Here is a 23,076-nt window from a genome sequence, read left to right on the forward strand (position 1 = left end):
CCTGCAAGGACATCATTTTAGCACTTGTAAATTGGGATATCTTATGTACTGAAATGTTTCAGTAAAACAATTGAAAGTGTGGTGTCCCCAGGTTCACCGATTACTTACAGGTGAGAATAACATCATTAATAACTAAAAGTTTCTATAATAAAAGTGTAATTTTAAAGTTCAAATCGAGGAAGAACCAGAGAGAAGGGAGGGAACACTTTGATGTTGGGGAACATTATAATATTTTAATGTTTTTTACCTAATACAGAACATTTATTTATTCAGGTAATGGTCTTAAACTTTCTTGCAAGTGCTCTGAATGTTAGAAATAGTGTCCTTTCTAACTGGATTTAAGAAGATCGCAACTTACACAATCTATTACCTTGGACAAAGGACTGTTTGTCTGTTTGCTATTAAGTACAAAGCTACTCAATACACTGTGTTGTGTCAGTGTGAGTATTAAACCCGATTTTTAGCGTTATGAATTCATAGATATATTACTGAACCACAAGAAAGTTACACTATAATGTTTGTTTCATTGGCTTATAACTACTTGTGCTCTCTTCTGTGACATACTCTCTTGAACGTGAATCATGTTCGTGCAGATAGCTCTCGTATAACTTTGCGCGAAATTCAAAAACGAAAACAAACAAACAACTCATGTTAATTTTAAAGAGAAGTACAAAGACTTGAAAGAGTTAATATGAGATGGAGGTTTATTTCATTTGAATATGTTTAATTGGACTGATTGTTCGTGGTTGTTCAATTACTTGTATAAAATTTCCGGACCAGCGTTTAACAGTTATTGGAGACGCATCTAAACATAAAATATTGAAAACAGTGAACTTTTATCGCTGTTGAAGGTTGTTCTTCCATATCTAGTCTTGTAAAAAAAGAACATATATAAATCAATTACATGTTATATTATGGTAGAATACCACTGGATTAATAAAAATCAATATTTCTTAAAATTTACTCATCTAATCTGTGTAAATTTCAACCTTTTATGAGCATTAAAAAGCAGAATTGAGGACAGGAAAAAATCGATCTATAAATGTGTTCAAAAAATTTACTGGGAACCTAGAGCATTTCTAGTGTAGCAGGGATTGGAACCTGCGACCCTCAGATTGCGAGTCTATCGCCTCAACCATCTGGTCATGTTAGACCATATAAGATTATTTACGACAATGTTTACCAATTTTTACAGGAACATTTAGTAATAACTGTGCCATTTGAAAATATCACAAATAACACCAATCATAACATATACTTTTCTGTTAAATGTAATGCATATTTTTAAATCCACTAGTAATATTTTGTTCTATTAATGTCACTCTGTTTGTTTTTTTACTATTGTCAGCAATAAGCACAATATAAGCATTATAAGCAAGGTAATATACGATTGTCACAAAGTAGCAAATGTCTAGACACGTGTAACGTCTGGCACTGGTATAGTCAATTATAAATGCATGATTGTGTATTGTATCATCATTATAAACGATCAAAACATGAAGAATTAATTTGTGGTGCAGCTATTGGTTCCTTGAACTCTGAGGCAGGAGATATGTTAGATTTTGCATAATTCAAGACTCGAGAGTAACAGAGAGTGCAATACACACACACACATTGTTATCTTTATATACATCTTAAATACTTTTAAACGTTTTAAAATGTTCAGCATTCAAACATTTTCCAGCAACACTCCTATGAGAATTTTAATGATAATTTCTGCTATTCTCATTTCTTGAATTTAACTTCACAATCAAAATTATCAAAACATATGTTCTTAGAATGACACCAAATTACAGCAGTGTTGTCTAATTTTAAAAATTCTCACTAGTTAATGGTATATCAACATGGATAACACATGTACAAAAATAAAATGTTAACATAACGCAAATAAAGACACCATATATATATATATATTACCAATAAAATATGTGTGCACGAAATTGTCTGTTCAGAGTGGTACAATAACTTATCATCATGGCTGAAGGCATTATTTATTTATTAACACCAAGCTTTCCAGAATTACGTTTTGTGTTCATGGTTTGAAAGATTCAACTCTGACTGTGATTTTCTTCTTTTATAAGATTAAAATTGTGAGAAATGAGTTCTAAATGATTTTTTAATTGCACTCGAAGCCTGGTTGTTAGGGTGCTCGACAAGCAATCTCTTGATTACAAGATCTAAATCCGGCGACAAGCAGCCTTTCTATTTCAACCATGATCAGTTTTAATTTTTATTAGTAAAGGGCAGTTAGTGATAAATGCCGCCAACCTAACCTTCAGGTTAACAAAGACAGTTAGCAACTGTTAACCTCCAGATGACCTAAGAAGGTCGAAACGTTGTTCTGTACTTTATATTAATTAAAATGTTAATGCTCTTACCAGCCATCTTGAGAATACATTTTTACTTCAAGTGGGTTTCTCGTCATCATAAAAGTATGTATTTCGGTATACACATCCAACATCACATTACACGTTACCTGGAAAAATGTTGCAACAACAGGTGTTCAAAAAGTGAACCTCAAGTATGCAGGAGGAGATCATAAGGGAATTTATTTATGCAAGAAAGAGCATCCAGTTTTGTGTGTGATGAGAAATAACTTCTCTGGGAACCCAAATATCATGATTGCTGGAATCCAGTCTTTTAATACAAAACAATAAGAAATCTGGTTTGTAATTATATCAAAAAGTTTAGATTAGACAAAGGTGAAGTAACCAACAAATTGATCAAGTATATACAAGGGTTTCGAAAGCTTTTATGTTGCAGACGCCCAATATCACAAAGTTATCAAGCGTCTGTGAGTGAATGCAGTATGCGTTCAGCAAAAAAAAAAAAAAAAAAGATTCGAGTGTTAGTAAAGGAGCCCATGACAGCGCCTAAAATGTTACTACATATATATATAGTGTTTAAAAGGGGGTGGAGTGAGACGGGACTTCATCCCCTTCTTTTCAGGAAGGCTTAGAGTAATCCTGCTACCTTTTAATATACCACAAGCTTCTTAAAAAGGAAGGGTTCAATAGACGATGCAATAAGTATTTACTGAAACAAAAGACTGTGAGATAATATATATGTACATATTATATATTATTAGGCTGTCGTGTAAAAGCAAGGCAGGAACAAGATATAGTAGTACAGGGGTGGAGCAGACTTGATCAGTAAGCATCTGAGTTTCTATACAATAACTCATAACAGTATACACTTGTTTATACTCGGCGTTATTACCCTTTGATTCAAGGTTAGCTGATAATCACGCCATACAAGTTGTAAATCACTCGACAAGCGTGCAGTTTACGTTATTGTATCGAATTGCTTAATGCACGAGCCTCTCGCGAGTATAACTGGTGAATAATTATAATTAATCATTATTTTACCTAATCTAACAAACTTTTAACGTTTTAATGATATTAATAATGATAGATAAACAATATTCAAGAAAAACAAGAAATATAGTATTCAGCTTCAAAAATTTCACAAACCATCTAGCATTCTCTACCCATCTCACCCTCACCCAAAAAGAAGTTAACGGTGGCAGGAATTTTGTTCGTATGTGTGTGTGTGTGTGGTTTCTTATAGCAAAGCCACATCGGGCTATCTGCTGAGTCCACCGAGGAATTTTGTTTGAAGAAAGAGAAAACAACATGATGGCTGCTTGCATTTCCAATAGGAGATGTTGTGGAACCAATGTTCCATTTCAATCCCGTACCTGAAACTGACTGACCACAGTATCCAGAATCATGGTTAGTTATATTGACAAGAAGCTGTAAGGAGAAAGCTGTGAAGAAAGTCGGAGAAAATGTGAGGATCATGTCGTTGAGGATATTATTCTTCGTTGATTGATGATGTGCAGAAGGGAAGAGATATAATGACTGTTGGTAATGTGCAAAAGTGAAATGAAGATACCAAGGTGTGCGTCTGAAACATCAAGTTGGAATCATATCATGTATTACAATGATATAGATTTATTTATATATTAAGCTCTGGATTTTCAAGCTTCTGAATTTATTTTTATTTTTAAATTTTGAAACAAATTTGATCGTTAAACAAACTTCTTCAAATGGAATTGGATTACCCTCCTCCCATCCAATTCCATTCGACGATAGTTTTTAGGAGGGTATGTGTGTGCGTTTTCTTATAGCGAAGCCACATCGGGCTATTTGCTTAACCCACCGAGAGGAATCGAACCCCTGATCTTAGCGTTGTAAATCCGTAGACTTACCGCTGTACTAGCGGGGATTTTTCAGGAGGGATTGGAACCAAGGGGTCAAATGCTGGCTGAAATGTATTGTGGGGGAAACCCGAGTACTTGAAGAAAGCGCACTTTCACAGGACAAACACCATATAATTTATCTGTTCTGTACCGTGGCTGTAAGTGAAAATAAACGTGGTAGTCATGAACAGCATGACATAATTTTCAAGCCCTTGTAAGTATGGTTTATTTTGTGTTTTCATGTTTGCAAAACAGATTTTATTATGATTGTATGTATTTGATAGAAGTGTTTGTGTGTTCATGTTACACAGCTGTCAGTTTTTTTGTTTTTTTTTGCCGCTTTATTATGGTACTTGTCAGCCAGCTCAATTAGTCTATTTTTAAAGTGAGTGGGTTTCTAATTTTATGGGTATATTTTACGGAGTTAAATTTTAGAAGCCTGGTTGCTCTGTATCGTTGTAATTGTAGTTTTTTTTTAAATTTATTGTCTGGCATGTTATACATTCACTGACGGCTGTATTCTATTGTTGTATATTTTAAAGAATGTTTTGGGTGTGTTATGCAGTTTGTGTGCTTACCTGCAATTACACTGCAATGGTTAATACGTTTGCTGATCGAGGCGTGTGTGTTTTGATCATGTTTATTCCTTGTGAGACGAATGTAAAAGGCGATGAAATTTAATATTATTATTAATTTTTATTTCTGTGTCTTCCAACTTTAATCTGATTTTCTTGAGAGCTTTCGTATGTTCAGGTAGTTTTTCTGAAAAAAGATATTGCTTGTTTTTGTTGGGTTTACTATCACTCGCCATTTGTCGCACCATTTAAGAATTAAAATCAGTGATTGGTATTAGGAGGTTTCTTGGTACTTTCTAGAATGATACGTCGTTAGCATATTAATAATGACATGCATATGTTAAGCTGGGGAATAAGATGTCATTTACAAATATGATGAATAAGAGTGGCGAAAGAACTGATCCTTGCCGTGATATTAAATGTTTTTAATAACACATTGTTTCCATTAACTTGAGTATTTCTGTTAGCCAGAAAGTTAGATATCCATATATTTGTGGTTTCACTGTCATTCAGCTGTCTTAGTTTGCATTTTATGGTATTGTACCAAACACTATCGAATTAAAAAAAAACAAACTAAGAATACACCTGTTGTAGCTTGATTATTATTAAATGATTTATAAACAGATTTCGTTAATCATTTAACTTGGTTTATTGATTGTCTGTTCTTTCTTGGCGCGTTTTAGATGTTTGATAGTAAATTGTTTCACAGTCTGTTCGATATTATTTTCTTCATGAGCTTACCAAGACAGCTTAACAAATTAACGAGGCAGAAGGTTTTCTTTTATTTCGCGCAAACCTACACGAGGCCTATCTGCGCTAGCCGTCCCTAATTTAGTAGTGTAGGAATAGAGGAAAGGCAGCTAGTTATCACCACCCACCGACAACTCTTGGACTACTCTTTTACCAACGAATAGTGGGATTAATCGTACATTATAACGCCCCCACGGCTGCAAGGGCGAGCATGTTTGGTATGACGGAGATTCGAACCCCCGAATTACAAGTCGAGTGCCTTAACTACCTGGCCATGCTGGGCCATTTAACACTGCGATAAATGTTTTACGAAAATATGTAATAATCGGGTGCAAATAAGATAGATAATATTGCATTATGGTAAACAAGCGGAAGTTGAAGGTAATGTTGCATTATGGGAAACAAACGCAAGTAAAACGTTCAATGTAGTGTTGCCTTATGGGAAATATCGAGCAATGCAAGTCCTTGCATGCGAATATACAGTAGGAGAGTATATAGGTAGATGTGTGTTTGATCTGATTGTCTTTTTAAAAAAAGTAAGGTATATTATATACAATATTGTTATTTATGTTATGTAAATTACGTATGTAAAGCTATCATTATGTGTGTGTAATTATTTGATCGAAAAATATACCGTTACTATATTTGAATAGACTGGGAAGTCAATCAAAAATTTCGTTCAGCATAACGTTAACATAAACTAAAGATACTGACAGAAGTAACAGTGGTAATACAAGTTTTAACAGAATTAAAGAAGTATAAGTAGAAGAAAATATAATTAACCTTTAGATGCTAATTTTAACTGTAAATGTTCTTTAAATTTTAATGGATGTTACGAATACTTGTTTTGATATGAGCGGTAGTGGAAAGGATTCGTGCCTTTCTGTGTACCATGACCATGAGTTTGACACTGATAAGAAAGAAGGTGAAGAATATAATCCCTTTAATGGTAATTCTGAAGTATTATTCAATATGCTTCATCCCACGACTCCTAGCAGTGCAGCAAGTTATCTAGAACTAGTAGAAGATTATTTTCCTGAAATTTCTACTAGTACTGAGTTATTTCCTGAGCTTTCTGACTTAACCAGAGTTCAAGAGAATGACACCAGTGTAGTGAACTTGTCTGAACATGAAACTTTGGTTGCTTCAGATATTGAGTCTAGTGGTACTGTTTTCACTTTCAGTAACATTCATTGCATTACTGCTGATAAAAGTAATGAAAGCAATATTCTGGATGTAAATAAATTGACTACTAATAAAATTAACAATGACAATGAAGTTAATACTACTGCATCAAGTACTTTAGGAGTTATTGCATCTCCAAGTCAGGGAAAATATCTCAAGGCAAAAATGAACAACACTATAAAATGCTCTCTCAATGGAACTGAGACTGAAAATAAAAACAGGTCTAATCCTATATCTCCCTATAACTTGAGTTGTGTTAGAGAAGAAGCAGGTAAAGAAATGACAAAAATATCAGAGTGGTGTAATACAATGAACTGTTCAGTTTCAGGAGTTACAAAGCCAGTAATAATAAAGGTGGCAACTAATTTTAAACCTGGTGTGCAACTAATTGGTAATGATAATACAAAAAAATGTGTGAGGTCTACCATTGCAGAAGTATTACCTGAATGTTGTTATTGTCCAAAAGAAGTTAAAACTTCTTTGAATGGTGAAGACCTAGTAAGTTCTAAAATAAGCAGCTCTTGCTTATTTAATTTTAATGACAAATCTGATAATAGAGTATTTAAAGTAGGTGAAAACTTACCACATAAAATTAAACTTGTACAAAAATGTTCTTTAGAACCAAATTACATCTTGAAAATGCAAGAAAGTAGATGTACTAGTAAGTTTACAAATAGTGTTGATAGTGTTACAGGTGATACCAGCAAGAGTGATGATTCTGATAACTCGAACTACAATTTTGAGAACTGTAACTTAAGTGGCCAATCTGAGTTGAAGGTTTCTGATTTAAATGATTTACCTTGTTTGTCTAAAAATGCTATAGCAGCAAGAGAAAACAGAAAGAAAAAAAAGAAATATGTTGAACAGTTGGAGAATTCTGTAAAAAAGCTAACAAAAGATAATGAGATTTTAAATCAAAGTGTTAAAGAAATGAGAGAAGTAATTGTTAATTTAACTAATGAAGTGTCATATCTTAGAGGTGTTGTAGCAAATATTGAAGAAATTTCCACACTTATTAAGGGTATTAAAAATATACCAGGGTTGAATTTCAACTGTTCACTGCAGAAGAAAAGATCCTGTTTGGACAAAAGTGAGGAACCAAAAGCCAAACAACCAAAGACAGAAGAAGTCAAGAAGTTAATGAAACCATCATTACATTATGGTGCAACAATAGAGAAACGTGGAGCGTGTGAAGAGGATACTGAACATACTTCTGGTGTGTGTTTGCATGTTTCAGACAAACATGTTTCTTTGGAATTTTGTCCATCTTGTAACCATTCTGCCAGCATAACAGGTTTGCTGTGAGAAAAGATTTTTTTTTCCATACATAACTAGCTTAACATGGTTATGACATTTAGCCTTTCTTTTTTGTCATGTTAATCAACAGGTGAGCATTATTTTTGCATGATTATATGTTATACACAAAGTTGTTTATTAATGTTATATTTCTGTTAGTGATTTTGTTTAATTTGATAGACTAGACTTTCATTTTAGAGGTGTTTGGAATTAATACATGAGTTCTCAATGTAGCAAGTGTCCACATTCCTATATTTGAACTCTTAGTATATTTTTACAAAAAACAAACAAACAAACTAACTAAAGCTACAAAAATAAAGATTTTTAGTTCTTTGTTTGTAAAGAAATGTTTTTTAATTGATGGACTGCTAATCAATGAAGCATGTGAAATTACACTCTACAAAAGTTTGCATGACTGCCCAACGGCTCAGCTGTATGTTTGTGGACTTACAGTGCTAAAAACTGGATTTCGATATCTGTGGTGAGCAGAGCACAGATAGCCCTTTGTTTTGTTTTGTGCTTAATCATGAAACGATGTTTGCATGATAAGCATCTAATGGTAATATTGTGTCATATTATGTACACCACCTAGAAATACATTGAATAAATCTGTATTTGCAAGATTTTAAAGTTTATTACCTTCAATTTTTTAAAAAGCCTTAAATTAATCCAACAATATTTATTTAGCTAAAATATTTTCTGGAACATTCAGCATAAATTAACAAATTTTGTTGTGAAAAATTGCGGATATTAGAATATTTATGGTTTAATTACAAACAAGCAGTTTTGCAGCACAATAAGTTACTAAAATCTCAACAGAAGAACAAGTTAAGTAGATGTATACAAGTTTTTTTTTTTCCCCTAATGCTACTAATACAGTTTGACAGTGCCATTCAATTTTTAATTAGTAAACATTTGAAGTAATGCAAACTTCTGCTTTTGAAGGTTTTTTCTCCTTCCAGGTCCAGGAGATGTTTATCAAGAAACTTAAATCAAGATTTATGGTAGTGTATCAGCTTTGTAGTTGTCATTGTTTTTTACATGTATTAAAAATGTTTTTAGTTCAATCAAAACATTTGGTAATTTGAAGGTGTAAAAAAGACATTACTTAAGTATTAGTTATTTCACTGTTCTAATTGATAAGTTGTATTATGCTTGTTTATTATGAATTTTCATAAATCCATTGTGAAGAAAATACAAGATTATTGGATTATAAAGAAAAAAAATGAAAGGTGTTTAAGAAAGGGCAAAATATTTTGTGTGTGTCACAAATTTCATGTATTATTAATGTGTATGTGAAATTGAAAGGTAACAGATTTTTTTTGTAAAAGTTACTTTTATTTCTATTATACATATGTTTGTCATTGTGCATGCTGTGTTGTTAATAATTTAAGAAACGTTTCACTTGGTAGTGAGTTTTTAATGTTGTTTTCAGAGAAATGTTCTTCAGTTTGTGAAATTTGAAAATAAGTTAATGTTTTATCCCATATTTTGTTTAAACATTCTATCTATAATTAGCAACAATCAATATTTAATTATTTCTATAAAAATTCAGTTTTCATTGTCAAATAAAGTCATCATAAAAGTAGCACTTAGTAATGACATTTTTGAAAATTTATCTCAATTTCATAGCTTGGCGGCATATTGTGTAACATCAATGATTAAGATCAAGTTCTCTTCCACACCTTCCAGTGTCAGAACATGAAGATGCAGTCTTTAGATGTTGGAGGATGTAAATGTGTGTGTTGAGCAATAGGTAATATAAAATAAATAGGCAGTTTCTAGTTGAAACAAAAGTAAAATTTCTTTAATCATCCTTAAATGAAGGTAATGCTTAATTCAAAAGGTTATTAATATTTGGGTTGTATGTGTGTTATACCAAACAGCATTTATTTCAGAAATGCACATTTTAAAATTTAAAATATTTAAATAAAATTGTAATTAAGTTAGAAACCAAATCAATTAGTTAAGTTTTACTGTAAAATTATAACTAGTTGAGTAAAGAATATTTTTATTCTATTGACCATATTTCAGCAACTGTTTCTAAAGAAGGTGATGCAGTGTGCTTCTCCATTTAATTATTGAATGGAAGAATCAGTGACTTTAAAGGCAGATAAATGGGATAGAAAAAATATATTTAAAAACAGTGTTTTTCCACCGTTAATGTGGCATTATAAAGTGCTCACCATAGGTGTATATGACAATTAAATACACCCAATTAATGATGTCGCAAATCTTTCGCTTAGCATAAGAATAAACCCACTCCTCGTGTTTTATTAAAGGTTTGTGTTCTGTTATTAAACAACTTCTTTTGTTTTACATTTATTAATGTTAGGTTCTCGACAAACAATTTTATGTTTATTACAATATTTTATATTTTTAAAATATTGGTAGACATGATGGAGCATGTCTGTATTTTGTTATTTTAGTGCTTAAATTCCTACCAGTCTTCCCTATACAGATTATTACAATTAGTACATTATTTACTACAAAATACCACTTTCTCAAGTGTAGTTGATTTAATACCATTTTTTAAGATTGTATTCAACTTGTTTCATACTAAAAAAATAAATTTATCTATGATTTAAAGTTTATACATCCTTTCTATTTCTTTTCATAGTGTTTTAATAAGAACAAAAGAAATTGCATAATAAACCAAATCATTTGAATGAATTCTTGATGAAGAGAAACCCACTTGAAATAAAAATGTATCTCAGAACAGCTGGTATGGGTATTAACACTTTTACTGATAAGGAGAGAAAAACATTTCAACCTTCCTACATGGTGTAGAGTTAACGTGGTTGAAAAAAACCAAGTGTGTGTTCTGTAGATGTGAATCTGTTAATTGTATCATCAACATGCCTGTACCAGTATAATTGTGGGTGTAAGGCTGAACTGATCACTTGAGATTCAATCTGTCATAGAAATGTTGGTGGGATTTCCCATACTTTATCAAATACCATTTATTTGAAGGTATTTTTGGTTATTAAACATAAAGTTAGTTTTGGTGCTCGTGAATTCTATAAGGGTTGCTGGGGATGATGTGCATCAGTGGGTTTGGATTTTGGATATAAAGTTCTAAAGCTATCTTGCAGGCTTCAGTTAATGGGATTTCTGTGAAAAGGGAGATTACATCAAAACTGGCTATTAAGGCTTTATGATTTAGTTGATTAAGAATATATTTAAAGTTAAAAGAGTCTTTGAAAAAGGAGCCGGCAGATGTTACATGTTTAGAAAATGCCCATGCTATATATTTATTGAGGTTGTAGTTATGTGATTCGTAGGTCGACATTATGGGTCCTAGTAGACAATCAGGTTTGAGGGTACTGTATAGTTGTGGTGTGCATGAGTCGGTCTTTCGTAAGTGAGAATAAATGTTTTGAGATTGTGTTGGCTTTTTTCATTTGTAGTAGTATTTTGTTTAACTGGTTTTCATGTGTTTTTGTTGGATTTGTGTTTAGTAGTTTAAATTTGTTTGTATCTGACAAGATGTTCATTTTTTGAACATTGTAAATCAAATAAATACAACATAACCATAGAAAACACCCAGATATTAATCAGGGAAACAAATATAAAAAATGCAAAATCAAAGAAGCTCTACTTATATGGTAACTAAAACCAAAATTAAACCAATATAAAGGAACACCTTTATACCTATACTAATTAATAACTTAACATCCACCTGCAACAACCTCTACAATCCCATACCCATTTATACTCTCGTTTCTAAGACATGTCCATCAGTGGTCACATTCAAACTCTCTTTCTTAACCTGAAGGTCGAAACATTGTTCTGTCCTTATCAGTTAGTGTTAAAACCAATACCAGCCGTTCCAAGTGCATTTGAATGAAATTTCTTTTTTCTGTCAGCCTATCAGTTAAGTATTTTCTAACCACACTAGTAAGATAATCATTTCTCTTTACCAGTACATTTTCTAAACACTGTATGTCCTTATCCAGTTTTTAATTTGATCTGCAATTAGTTTTTGCAGTAGTCAATACGTTATAGTAATCCCAACTTTTTTGACATTCATGATGAGCTGATGGCCAATTCAAGTACGGTTCAGTATGTGCTGCTTATATAAGTACCTTCAATTTAAAAATATAAATTCTACTTCCCATGACAGCTGTTTGTTCAGAAACAAAGCTAGGAAATGTGGTATCAACATATCTGACAAAAAAAATAATTGTCCTAAATTAGCTGCACTTTTAACTTTATACCCCAATGTGTTCATAAGATGTTACCTATAACAGATGCTAATGGACCACCTATACTTTATTCAGAAAGAATCCTCAATATGATTATTTTTATAATCATCATTAATTGAAATACAGTTAGTGTTGCTGTAAAAATTAACATTTGGTTTAAAACATTGGAAGGAAGGAAGTGCATACTTGGATTCTCATCTGATATGAAGCAAGAAAGTACAATCAATAGATTCATTGGTTGGTACTTGCATTAATAATGGAGCAACGTTAAAACTCCAAAGCCAAAGTCCCTTGTAACACTAGTTTCCTATTATATAAATAATTTTATTCTTAATATTTAAGTTGTACTTGTCTCTTAGGTAGTTTATCTGGTGATGGAAATGCCAATTTTTAACATTTTTTATTTGGTTTAGATAACTTGTATAAAATAAAAGTTGGATTAAGTCTTTCATTTTTACAAGTTTTTAAAAATGTAATATCCAATTCAACTTTTTTACCATGTAAGTAGGTTTCCTGTAATTTTATAAATCTACATTCTGTAAAAATTCCATAGTGAGTTAAGTTTTGTCTTAATGAACTTGTCATTTCACACCAAATAAACAAAAAAATTCATACAATTAGCAACATGAAAGAACAAACAACCTCCCTAATTCCTTAACAAAAGCTTTCAGTATAAATACAGATGTTGGAAGTATCCCACACCACAAAATGTTTAAATTAAAGAACAGCTAAAATGGGATAGAAAAAATATTCAGGTATGCAGCACATGCCAATTAAATAACCCAGTTGATGATGTCACAAACATAATCTTCTGAGCTTAGCATACGTATAAACTTGCTTCTTGTTTTTATTTATTAAATGTTTGTATTGCTTAAAAAATAAAATTAAACCAACTTCTGTTGAGAAAATAGTACTTTACAGTGAAGAATGTATGGACTGTAATTAATCTATATTGGGGAGACTAGTAGGAATTTTACTAGAATAACAGAACGTGGGGATGCTCTGTCACATGTCTACCAATATTGTAAAGATACAAAATATTTTGTTGAAAATAACATTTTAAAATTATTTATTGAGAACCTAATTGTAATAAACAAAGTAAAAGAAGCCATTTTAATAAGGAGTACAGATCTTTAATAAATAAAACACAAGAAGTCAGTTTATAATTATGCTAACTCAAGGTTATGTTTGTGATGTTATCAACTGGGTGTACTTAATTGTCATGTACAATTTGCTGAGTACCTGATGATGCCATGTTAATAGTGGCAAACTGGTTTTTTTACATCTTTTGTTTCATCCAATGTTTGCTGTTATTTGAATTTTAAAATTTTGAATAATGTGAGGTGCCTCCAGCATTTACATTTGAAATTGGTAATTGTTTTTAGCCATATGTTTTGATTGACATTTTTTTATTTCTTAGTATTTACTTCAGTCTGACCACGTAAATTGTTGATTAGGCTATTATAGGATATATTCTGTGGACCATTGAAAATAGAAAATAACATGAATAGAAAACTGGCTAGAATGACTTATGAATAACATTGTATTAAAACAGGAATAAGCTTTTATCTTCTGGTCTTTATACAGATTGTAGTTTATTTTCGCTGAAGATTAACCCTTTTGCAGCAGGCCATAGGTCGAAGGCCATGTCATTGTTTGTTGATTTGCATTCAGTTTTATTTAACTAGTATTTCATAATTTTATGTCAATAACTTTGAATTATATTCTACAATTTGATTACAAACTTTAATATTATTAGTCAATTTCTTGATTTAGAAGTAAATATTAAAAGAACACTTTCAAATATAGATTTTAGTGAGCTAAGTGGTATGTTGTGAATGCAGCACTGTTTAAAAAATCAGATGTCTGTGATGTCAAAATATTAAGTTTGTAGTTTTGTGTAAATTAAGAACTCAAACTACCAATATTGACAAGCTAGAATATAAAATAATAACTTAATATATTTTTATTTTATTGTATGTTGTACCAGTGTAAAAACATAATATGTATGAAAAAAGTGGATAAGTACAAGATCAGCAAAACCATACATACATCAAGCTTGTGGTACCACAATGAAATGGTAAGTTACATTGTGGATGATCTAACTAGGCTTTGTTTTCTTATTTTTGATTGCATATAAGTAGTTGTAATCTAACAACTTTGTATTTTTGCTTATATCCTAACTAGATTATTTTTAAAAATTACATTTTTACTGACAAGTTACTATGTTAATTACTTAGGATGGTTAAACAAGTTATCAGATTTATAACATTACTTGTGGCACAAAGTTATGGCAAGCTATACACAAAAGTATATCAAAATCCAAAGAGTATGAGTATTTCACCACACTAAATCTTGATATCCTCCTTATTCTCAGAAGATCAGTATGTAAATACCATGTATTTGGTGTGCTTTGAACATTTGTTCTGACATAAAGGATTGTGAATTAAACTGTCTCAAAACTGTTACTGCTTCCTGAGCATTTAAACCAAATGTAATGATAAATATTTCAATAAAATAAAAAAAATGAACAACAGAGCCATTAAAGTAACTCATGAATATCTGGGTTAAATTGCACATCACAATCATTACAGACATTCAAGATTTAAACAATATCAATGAATGTTTGTTATTATGAAGGTATAAAAAATGACATGAAGCATGGAAATTTCCTGAAAAAACTTTTACTTAAGAGATTTCACAGATTATGCAAATGAATAATAAATTATATCATGAGAGGATTACAAATAAAACTTTTATATTGAGGTTTAACTTCTTAATTTTAGAAGGAAGTATTTGAATAAATTCTAAGTCTTCACTATGTGTCAGTGCAGATGTAGCTTTGTGCAAAATTCAAAACAAACCAAACAAATCACTGTGTGTCACATCTGTACTCCAAATTGCCTAGTTTATATTTTCTTTCTACCCTTATATGATTTTCTGAGTATCCAACTAATTAAGAGACAAACACACTATAGATACTGGAAAGTCAGAAAATAGTTCAGATCTTCCAGCTTCCTTCATTCACTGAGGTATAGAAAAAGTGTCAAATACACGTCATTCCTATTTCATTTTGTCCTTCAAAAAATGCCATTAATTCCCAATATCACCTTGTTAAACTATTCATAACCAAGAAAAGAGCAGGTTTTTATTTGCAATATTTTTTATGGTCATTTCATTTTAGTGGCCATAAATAGATATTTAACCCTTGTTTCATTGTTTGTGATCATGTTTTCAAACTAAGAGCAAGAGAGCCACCAACAGGATTTGTTGACTCATTTATCATTTAGCTACAAAGTCAATTGAAGTAAGTTTAGGGCACTGTATTATAGTAACATATATATTTTTAAATTCTAAAACATATATTTGAAAGGAAAATTAATGATTTTGTGAAGAAAGTTTGAAGGATGTGTGCTTTTGAATATAAATTGCTTATAGATTTTAGCACTAATGTATGTCAGTTTCTTTTTTATATATTTTTCAACGAAGTTTGAAATGTAAAATTAGAAACTTTAGGTTATATAACAAAAAGTAAGAGGGAAAAATTCCATTAGACCAGCTCAAGCTAAGTGCATAATGTAATTGTAACTTGATTGGCTGTCTACACTGTGCTTAGTTCCCTGTCTAATAGTTAGAGGTCTAAAAGACATTTGTGAAGTAAAAATATTAAAAACAGTCAAATTGGAAAAGGTTAAAAATATGATATTAAAATAGATAATTTCAGTGAAGGGAAATTCTGAAAAATTGTTGTTTTTAAGTCATAATCCTGAAACTTCACTTTCAATGAAACATTCATCATGAAATAATGTATTCAGTTTTAGAAAAGCTTAGTGTTATCAGGTTTGAATATTTTGTGTTAGCTTTGTATGTTTCATTCTTTACTATACCTGAGACATGAATTTTCCACAGTGTGTGTTTTTGATGAACACAAAATGCAAGATTAATTCTGTGTGGGGAAGGGTTCAAGAACCCTTGACCCATGAATATGGGTTCTGAAATTTTCTTTTCTAAAGTCTGCATGAACCCCTTTCAGTAATATGTTAACTTGACACTTTAATTATTATTGTAGCCACAAGAAAAATTGCTAATAAGTTGATTGCTCAACATTTATAAAGCTGCTCCTCATCCAAACAAATTGTAAGTTGTTTCCTTTAGTTGCCATTTACTGCTTGATGTATATTTCTTTAATCCATTTTACCAAAATCCTACTATGAAAACTATATATATATAAGAATATATGATGTATGCTTCCATATATATAGCTTCAAAAATTTTTGAAATGGATAAATGCTTGCTTATTTTGTCCAAATCAAAATCATTTGAAAGTTGAGCTATCAGTCAGTTTTGTTTAATAACTTCTTACAGCTTTCTCCATAATTTTAATACAGAAATAAAGTTCTACAGTATCGCATACCTTTTTTTCATTTACAGAATTTACATTTAGCAAAATGTCAAAATTTAGAGTTGTGGCATTTCACTTAATTTGTAAACACACACAACTGAATATTTGGTTACTAAATTTGCTTATTCGAAGTTATTTTAAAAATAACTTTCTGTCAATGTAGAGTGCTTAGCTCACCTTCAGTTGTTTTACTGAATCACCCATGTTTTTGCAGATCAACAATAGTTGAATTTGTAAACAAGTTTAGTGTAGTTCTCAAATTTTATCTGAAACTCATAAAACAAAACATTCAAATATGCATGTGGTTTTTTTATGAAGATTAACTAACATGAAAAATACAATTTAAAAATTTTGTAGTATAAAAAGGTTTCATATTTTTAATAATACACAAAAAAATGACCATGCATCCATAAGAGTTGCTCTTAATAGGTCTATGAGTGTAATGGGAAAGCATAAAACAATTCCAATGATTTAATATTTCATCTACATGTACACAAGAAATGTTAAAAAAAAAAAATCAAGTATGACTTGTAGTTTAAATTGAAGATAGGAATACATATTTTCACCAGAAAGTGTAACGGTTTTCAATTTTCCATGCATGCTCTTATAGGTCACAAATACTGTGTATATGTTTAAATGTCACATGGAAGTGTACTTTATTGAAATAAACTACAATAATACTTCAAAAGTGACATGATCTTCATAGTTATAAATGTTATTATTTGTCTTTCAGTGTTTATTGAATAAAAGAATATAAGGTTATCACTCAATTTAAAACTTTCTAGTTGTGGATTAACAGTAGTAGAGTTGACTAATATTACTTTACTTTTAGTGAAATAAGATTATTTCTGTCATATCTCTTGCAAAAAGTATAAATGGTTTAAGTCTTTCTCATTTTATTCAGTGATGCTAAAATAATGTTTGTTTTACTGAGCCTTGTCCTTGATTATTTTTATGATTGTGAGGCTGTTCAAACTGTAATAAGCTAATCACCAATGCCTTTAAATAAATTGTTATAACAAAGAGTATAAACTTTGTTTACACATGTCATCCCCTGACATTGACAAATAAATATCTAGCAGTGAACATAGTCACTTACATGTCTAGACTTGATTATGCTTCTATCCAAACATCTGTTTATCTTGTAGAAATGTATGCAAGTAAATTGTTGCTGACAATACAGCCTTGACTGTACATTTGTATTATACATATTTGATGTTTTGAAAATATTTAGTTGAAAGCAGTTACTGGAATCATCTAACCTTTATTCATGCATATGCTAAATAAACAAGTTTTAGTTCTGCTTATGAGTTTTATCTCTGAAATGTAAAAAGAGTGGAGAACACATTAACATACCTAAACCCATCAAAATACAAATCTTAAGAAATCACAGGTGTAATTGCTACTTTTGTGATGTCTTATTTGTCAGTTATAAATGATTTCTGTAGCTCTTGTTTCACTATACAAAAAAAAAAATTAAATATTGATTAAGTTGCTTTTAATGGTAGATAAAGTAGTCTTTTATACTGAATAATTATAAATATTTGTATTAAACTATTTCATCTTACTGCCAGTTATTTTTGTGTAATTTAAACAATCAGTATGAGAATGTCTTACAAAATGATCATATAGCTGTGAACCTAAAAACAGTTGATTCTTGTTCTCAAGTTTAAAAAAATGATGTTTAGCTGTTATTTTTGGTTCTAGTGCAAGTCCTGGGAAATGCAACATTAAGGTGTCTAGGTGAGCTCTGCTTTTATGTTTAGTAGTATACAGTGAAGGTATTGATTAAAAATTTTTGATGTGATTAAAATTGTGTCTGTTGAAATTAATAGTATTCTCAATCCTGTAGTTTCCTGCAACAAAGTTGTATGATTGTCAACATCAGTAGATTATATATTTATTTCACTTGTGTTTAACAAATAAATCATTATACCAACCAAAAAAAAGAAAGAAATATCTCTTGTTGTGTTATTCCATAAGTGGGATTAGCTTTATCTTTACATATTTTCATGAAAGAAAGATTGTGTATAAATCCAAGGATTTTTTGCTCATACCATAAATGTTATAAAGTGACATTGCAAGCTGTTACCCATTTTTAATGTGTCTATGAGGAAGAAGGATAAAATATTCACCAGTTGAATGCTAAACAAGATTTATTATTTAATAGTTAGTGTAAAACCATGTATTGTAAATTATAAATATATGTTACTCCACAAGTGAAGAAAACAGACAAGATGGGGGTTTAGAAAGAATTAGAGGTTAAACAAATTTTGTAGCAGTTATCTGTTACACTCAGAAATAAGTGGTTATGTTATGATAAAACAGTAAGGTTGTAAATTATTCACAACAACAAGTGCATAAAGGTTATTTTGCTTTGTATTATCCTGAAGCATTTGAGAACCAAGCAAACTTGTACTTAAATAATATAGATTTCACAATTTTATTTTACTATATCAGGACTGGAATAGTTTTATACAATCAAAAGTTTATTTGCAGATGATATTCTATAAATAAATTGACATAAAACAAATTTTTGGTTGTCAGTTACCAAGTCTCTGGAAGACTGTCTGGTTTCCTTCACCAGCACTTTTTACCATTCTTCCTGTGGCTGTAGCTTTAGCTTTGGCTACAATGTTACCAGCTGTTACTAAAAGGGTTCTGGTGTTCTTGGATTTCAAGGATGATTGACCCACCTGGACATTTGTAGATTGATGTTGTGCAGACATGAAAGCTTTTTGTTGACCAAGGCGATTCTTGATGCTGGCTGATCGTGTAACATCATTACCAACTGAAAACATGAAAAAAAATTATACACCATAATTTGAAAGAAAATATTGAAGAAACAAATAGCCAGCGTTAATTAATCTCAATGCTGTGGTTTATATAAGAGCACTTTTGTTTTTATCCAATTAAAATCTTTGCCCTGTCTGTAAACAAAGTAGTTAGAAGGATAATCTTTTTTTTTGTAACTGTATTGAGAAGATAAATATCAGAATTTATAAGGCAGGACAGTGACACCTCCCAAGGGATTTGTAACGTGTAACTAATTTTGGAAAATATGTATTTTTAAAAATACAAGACAAAGTTTTTACTCATTCTAATACTACTTTGTATATCAAAATTTCTCTGCTCTTTAAAACCAACCATCTGGTATTAATAATTAACTTTATTAGGTCTAACTGACACACATTCTTAATTGAAGAATTTGCTACACCTCTGGTATTGCAATAGTGTAAGATTTGAAATGTAGTCAAAGCTGTCAACTAACTTTCAAAAAATGTCTTCATCTGCACAATACTAAACATATAAACATGCAAATAATCTAGTAACAAGTAATTTGAAAGACTACATTGTCAATTTAAAAAAAAAATTTTAAGATGATATGGTTCTCTATCATTTTACCTTTTACTGTGCTACTACTAAATTTACTTTTTATACTTGAAACAATTTTATAATTTAAAATTTTTGATAGAACAAATGGTTCTCCTTATAGGTTTTATATATACATATAAGCAATGAAGGATATCAGTAAAGAAATAGATATATAAAAAAAACAGGGAAGTTACTGTCTGTCAACAACTGTTTTACATTAAGCCCTAGAATCAGGTTTATTTCTTTTTAAAATGTTTGACCATTTTTCTTAGGAGCAAAATGTAATAAAGTATAAGAGAGAGAGAAAATTGCCAGCAGTGGATAATGACACTGTAATTATGTTAACTGCTATCAAAGCAACCTTGAAATGTGAGATTTTTAACCATATAAGGGTTTCTTTTACAAAAGCAATAAAGTTGGCCAGAAACAAATTCTTGAAAAGTCTCCATTGTGCAAAAATGTTTTTTTTAACTTTGAAAAATATGCTTGGTGAATCTTATGAATAGGAGTGAACAGCAAGTTTCGAAAGTTGTTTTCTATTTAGGCAGAATGGCAAAAACATACATTTTACAGAAGTATGATACTTTTTCTGCCTGAATGAAATTTTAGTCTTGAAGGATCAAATATATCTGACAGAAAAGAAATCAAAGGCAACTTCATAGGTCTCCTAACAAAGTACTGAAAGGCTACTTTAACAATGTTGGAGAATTTGGAACAAAAGGAAACAAGCAATTGTTTGTTTTTTTTTCTGAAATAAAATATGAACTTGTGCGAAGAGAGAGTAAGGGACTAGAATCTCGGGAAGTGAGCAAAATAAAACTTATTTTTCAATGATAATGGAAGAGAGAGCAAAAGGATATTCTTCATACTTAAATGTGTATTAACAGAAATGTCTCTGAAATAATGAAAGTTTATGAAGAAATTCCTCAATAGGTACATTCTATTAGTTGTTTTCAAATGATATGCAGAATGCTCTGTCATAATACTTCCTGTACCTTCCACAGGTGAATAATTCAAAATAAAAACATCTTTCAAGCATAACTTGGTTACATGAAATTAAGTCGTTCTGTGTTACATAAAGGAATTTACCATTTAATTCCTCGTCTTTAATGCACCAAGAACCTGTTTGTCAAAAACGTGTGCATTCTTTGGATGACGATACACAGCTATTGCTTAAATACAACACATTTACGTATTAAAGGTAGATATAGTGCATACACTTTATCTGTAATGGAAGTGCATAGTGTACTTAATTTTATTTAAGTTACAGATATATGCACAGGTCCCTCAAATAAGTGTTGAGTGAAAAATGAGTCCTATCTTCTGGGTTCCTTGCAATAGGGAAAAATGTTTTGTCCCTATATGGGTTTCTAATATCATGAACCTTGTAAATTCCATTAATATTGCAATTAATTGTTGGGGTCTCCTTTATTTTGTACACAGAAAGTGAGTGCTTTCTTTCAATTAATTTGGTCAGTTACATACACTAAGAATATTATAATAGGTAAACACAAAAATTACTCAATACAATATGTGGACTTCAGTAGTAGAGTATAAAAATAAGTCAATAAGCTGAAAGTTAAAGGTTGATTTAGAAGCTGGTATTTTACACTAGAAATTCCAACTAACAGATTTCATGCAAAAAACAAACATACATTCAATTAGAAATAGTGGTTCTGTGAGAAAGGAATACTCTACACTAGGAACATAATAATAAAATGAAACATCCAAACAGTGTGTTTCAAACTATTCCTTTAGAACAGGGGTTCGAGATAACATTTGTTTTGGCCACCTTCACCTTTATTCTTAAATAAATAATTACTGTGAGGGGTGCAAAAACATTAAAATTTTTTAGGGGTGCAGAACATAAAAAAGGTTTAGAACCACTGCTTTAGAAGAAAGAATAAAAGTAAAATAAAATCCAGAACAAAATGCTGAGCTGACTGATTTTGGAAAGATAACATATTGTACAAAGGAATCAAATCACAGTAATGGGGTTATGGTAAACAGCTTTATACTAGTGAAAGTATTTAAAAAAAAAAAAACAGCTTGAGAATTAGCATAACTTTGAACCTTCACTTTATAGAGTTTGTTGATGTTTTCTTACCTTAAATTAGTAAAACAATATTTTAACTTGTGTTATGATCAGTTAAAATTTCTTTTGCAAACTCAGAGAGAGAAAAAAATGTTAGAAATAATGGCCAAACTTCTCTTGCTCTGGTAATCAAAATAGCCTTTCATTTCTGAGAAAAATATGCAGATACAAATTATGTGTAACTGATTAAAGCAGAAAAAAAAACTTAAACTTTACTGTGTGAGAAAGTTTCTGGAAAGGTTATATTACAGGTCTTAATTAATTTAAATATTCACCACTTACATAACAGTTTTAATGGTAATGTTAGTTAATACTATTTAACCAATGAAGTGAGATTATGATGTAAAAACATTAAGCCTGAAGAACATCATTCGATATAAATGAAACTGTTTCTTACAAGAAAAACAGAAACTGAAACTTACTATTAACAAGTGTTGAAACTGAATGAATTACTCAGGCCTTAAACTTACACTTACAGCAATACTCATCTCATAGAAAATTTAATAAATGTTAGAACAAAGGCTGATAATATTAACAAATAAGTCACTTCAAAACAGATATAGCATTTGGAAGGTTATTAATAATGCAGGTTGAACATAATAAGTGAAATACATTATTATATATGACCATATCTATTTATGTGTTCAAAGTATAGAAATTGATGTAAATTTCAATCTGGTTTGGTTATAAAACTAAAAACAAGTAGAAAAATGTGAAGTTGATAAAATAAATATCATTTTTAAAAGCCTAATTTCAATATTTGTATAATCTCAAGTTTAACTTGCAGACAAAAAGTGAAATATAATATTGTTCATCCACAACGATTAATATAGTATATTGCATCTTAACATGGATGTAAAGTAGCATTACTCAACTATTCATAAGTTACAAATATTAATAGAAGTATGTTCTAAAGGTACATTTTCCAAAACAAGTTTCAAATTTTATTTTTTAATTATAACTGTTAATATTCCTACGAAAAGTGG

At 30.5% G+C, this 23,076-nt stretch overlaps 3 protein-coding genes across 28 annotated transcripts in view; 2 read left to right on the forward strand and 1 right to left on the reverse strand.

Annotated features, from left to right (window-relative positions):
* The first annotated feature begins 5,841 nt into the window (after window positions 1–5,841).
* LOC143225985 (uncharacterized) lies at window positions 5,842–20,426 on the forward strand. Of its 16 annotated transcripts, none has more exons than XM_076456296.1 (7): window positions 5,845–6,065; window positions 7,780–7,930; window positions 8,973–9,014; window positions 9,643–9,766; window positions 14,209–14,298; window positions 18,328–18,363; window positions 19,168–20,426. In XM_076456296.1, exons 1-3 carry the CDS (start codon window positions 5,985–5,987, stop codon window positions 8,999–9,001), a joined length of 261 nt encoding a protein of 86 aa, XP_076312411.1. In that variant the 5' UTR covers window positions 5,845–5,984; the 3' UTR covers window positions 9,002–9,014; window positions 9,643–9,766; window positions 14,209–14,298; window positions 18,328–18,363; window positions 19,168–20,426. The 16 variants fall into 16 exon arrangements, 8 of the variants coding, with proteins under 8 accessions (XP_076312413.1, XP_076312411.1, XP_076312412.1 ...); XM_076456299.1 differs by having other exon boundaries at window positions 5,846–6,027; window positions 7,754–7,930; XM_076456292.1 differs by having other exon boundaries at window positions 5,849–6,065; window positions 7,780–8,101.
* On the forward strand, window positions 6,222–7,749 carry LOC143226931 (uncharacterized; the record flags this gene model as incomplete). The annotated part of the gene is made up of 1 exon (XM_076458490.1): window positions 6,222–7,749. A coding segment is annotated over exon 1 (1,395 nt), but the record flags the coding sequence as incomplete, so codon positions are not given.
* Window positions 19,050–23,076, reverse strand: part of LOC143225983 (uncharacterized protein C19orf47) — a 46,368-nt gene continuing 42,341 nt past the window's right edge. For all 11 annotated transcript variants that reach the window (XM_076456280.1, XM_076456290.1, XM_076456287.1 and 8 more), the window contains one exon: window positions 19,050–19,411. In XM_076456280.1, coding sequence (XP_076312395.1) covers window positions 19,164–19,411 — 248 coding nt within the window. In that variant the 3' untranslated portion in view covers window positions 19,050–19,163. The remainder of the gene's footprint in view (window positions 19,412–23,076) is intronic.

The sequence above is a fragment of the Tachypleus tridentatus genome, chromosome 9 (genome assembly GCF_004210375.1).
Source record: "Tachypleus tridentatus isolate NWPU-2018 chromosome 9, ASM421037v1, whole genome shotgun sequence".
Taxonomy (NCBI): Eukaryota; Metazoa; Arthropoda; class Merostomata; order Xiphosura; family Limulidae; genus Tachypleus; species Tachypleus tridentatus.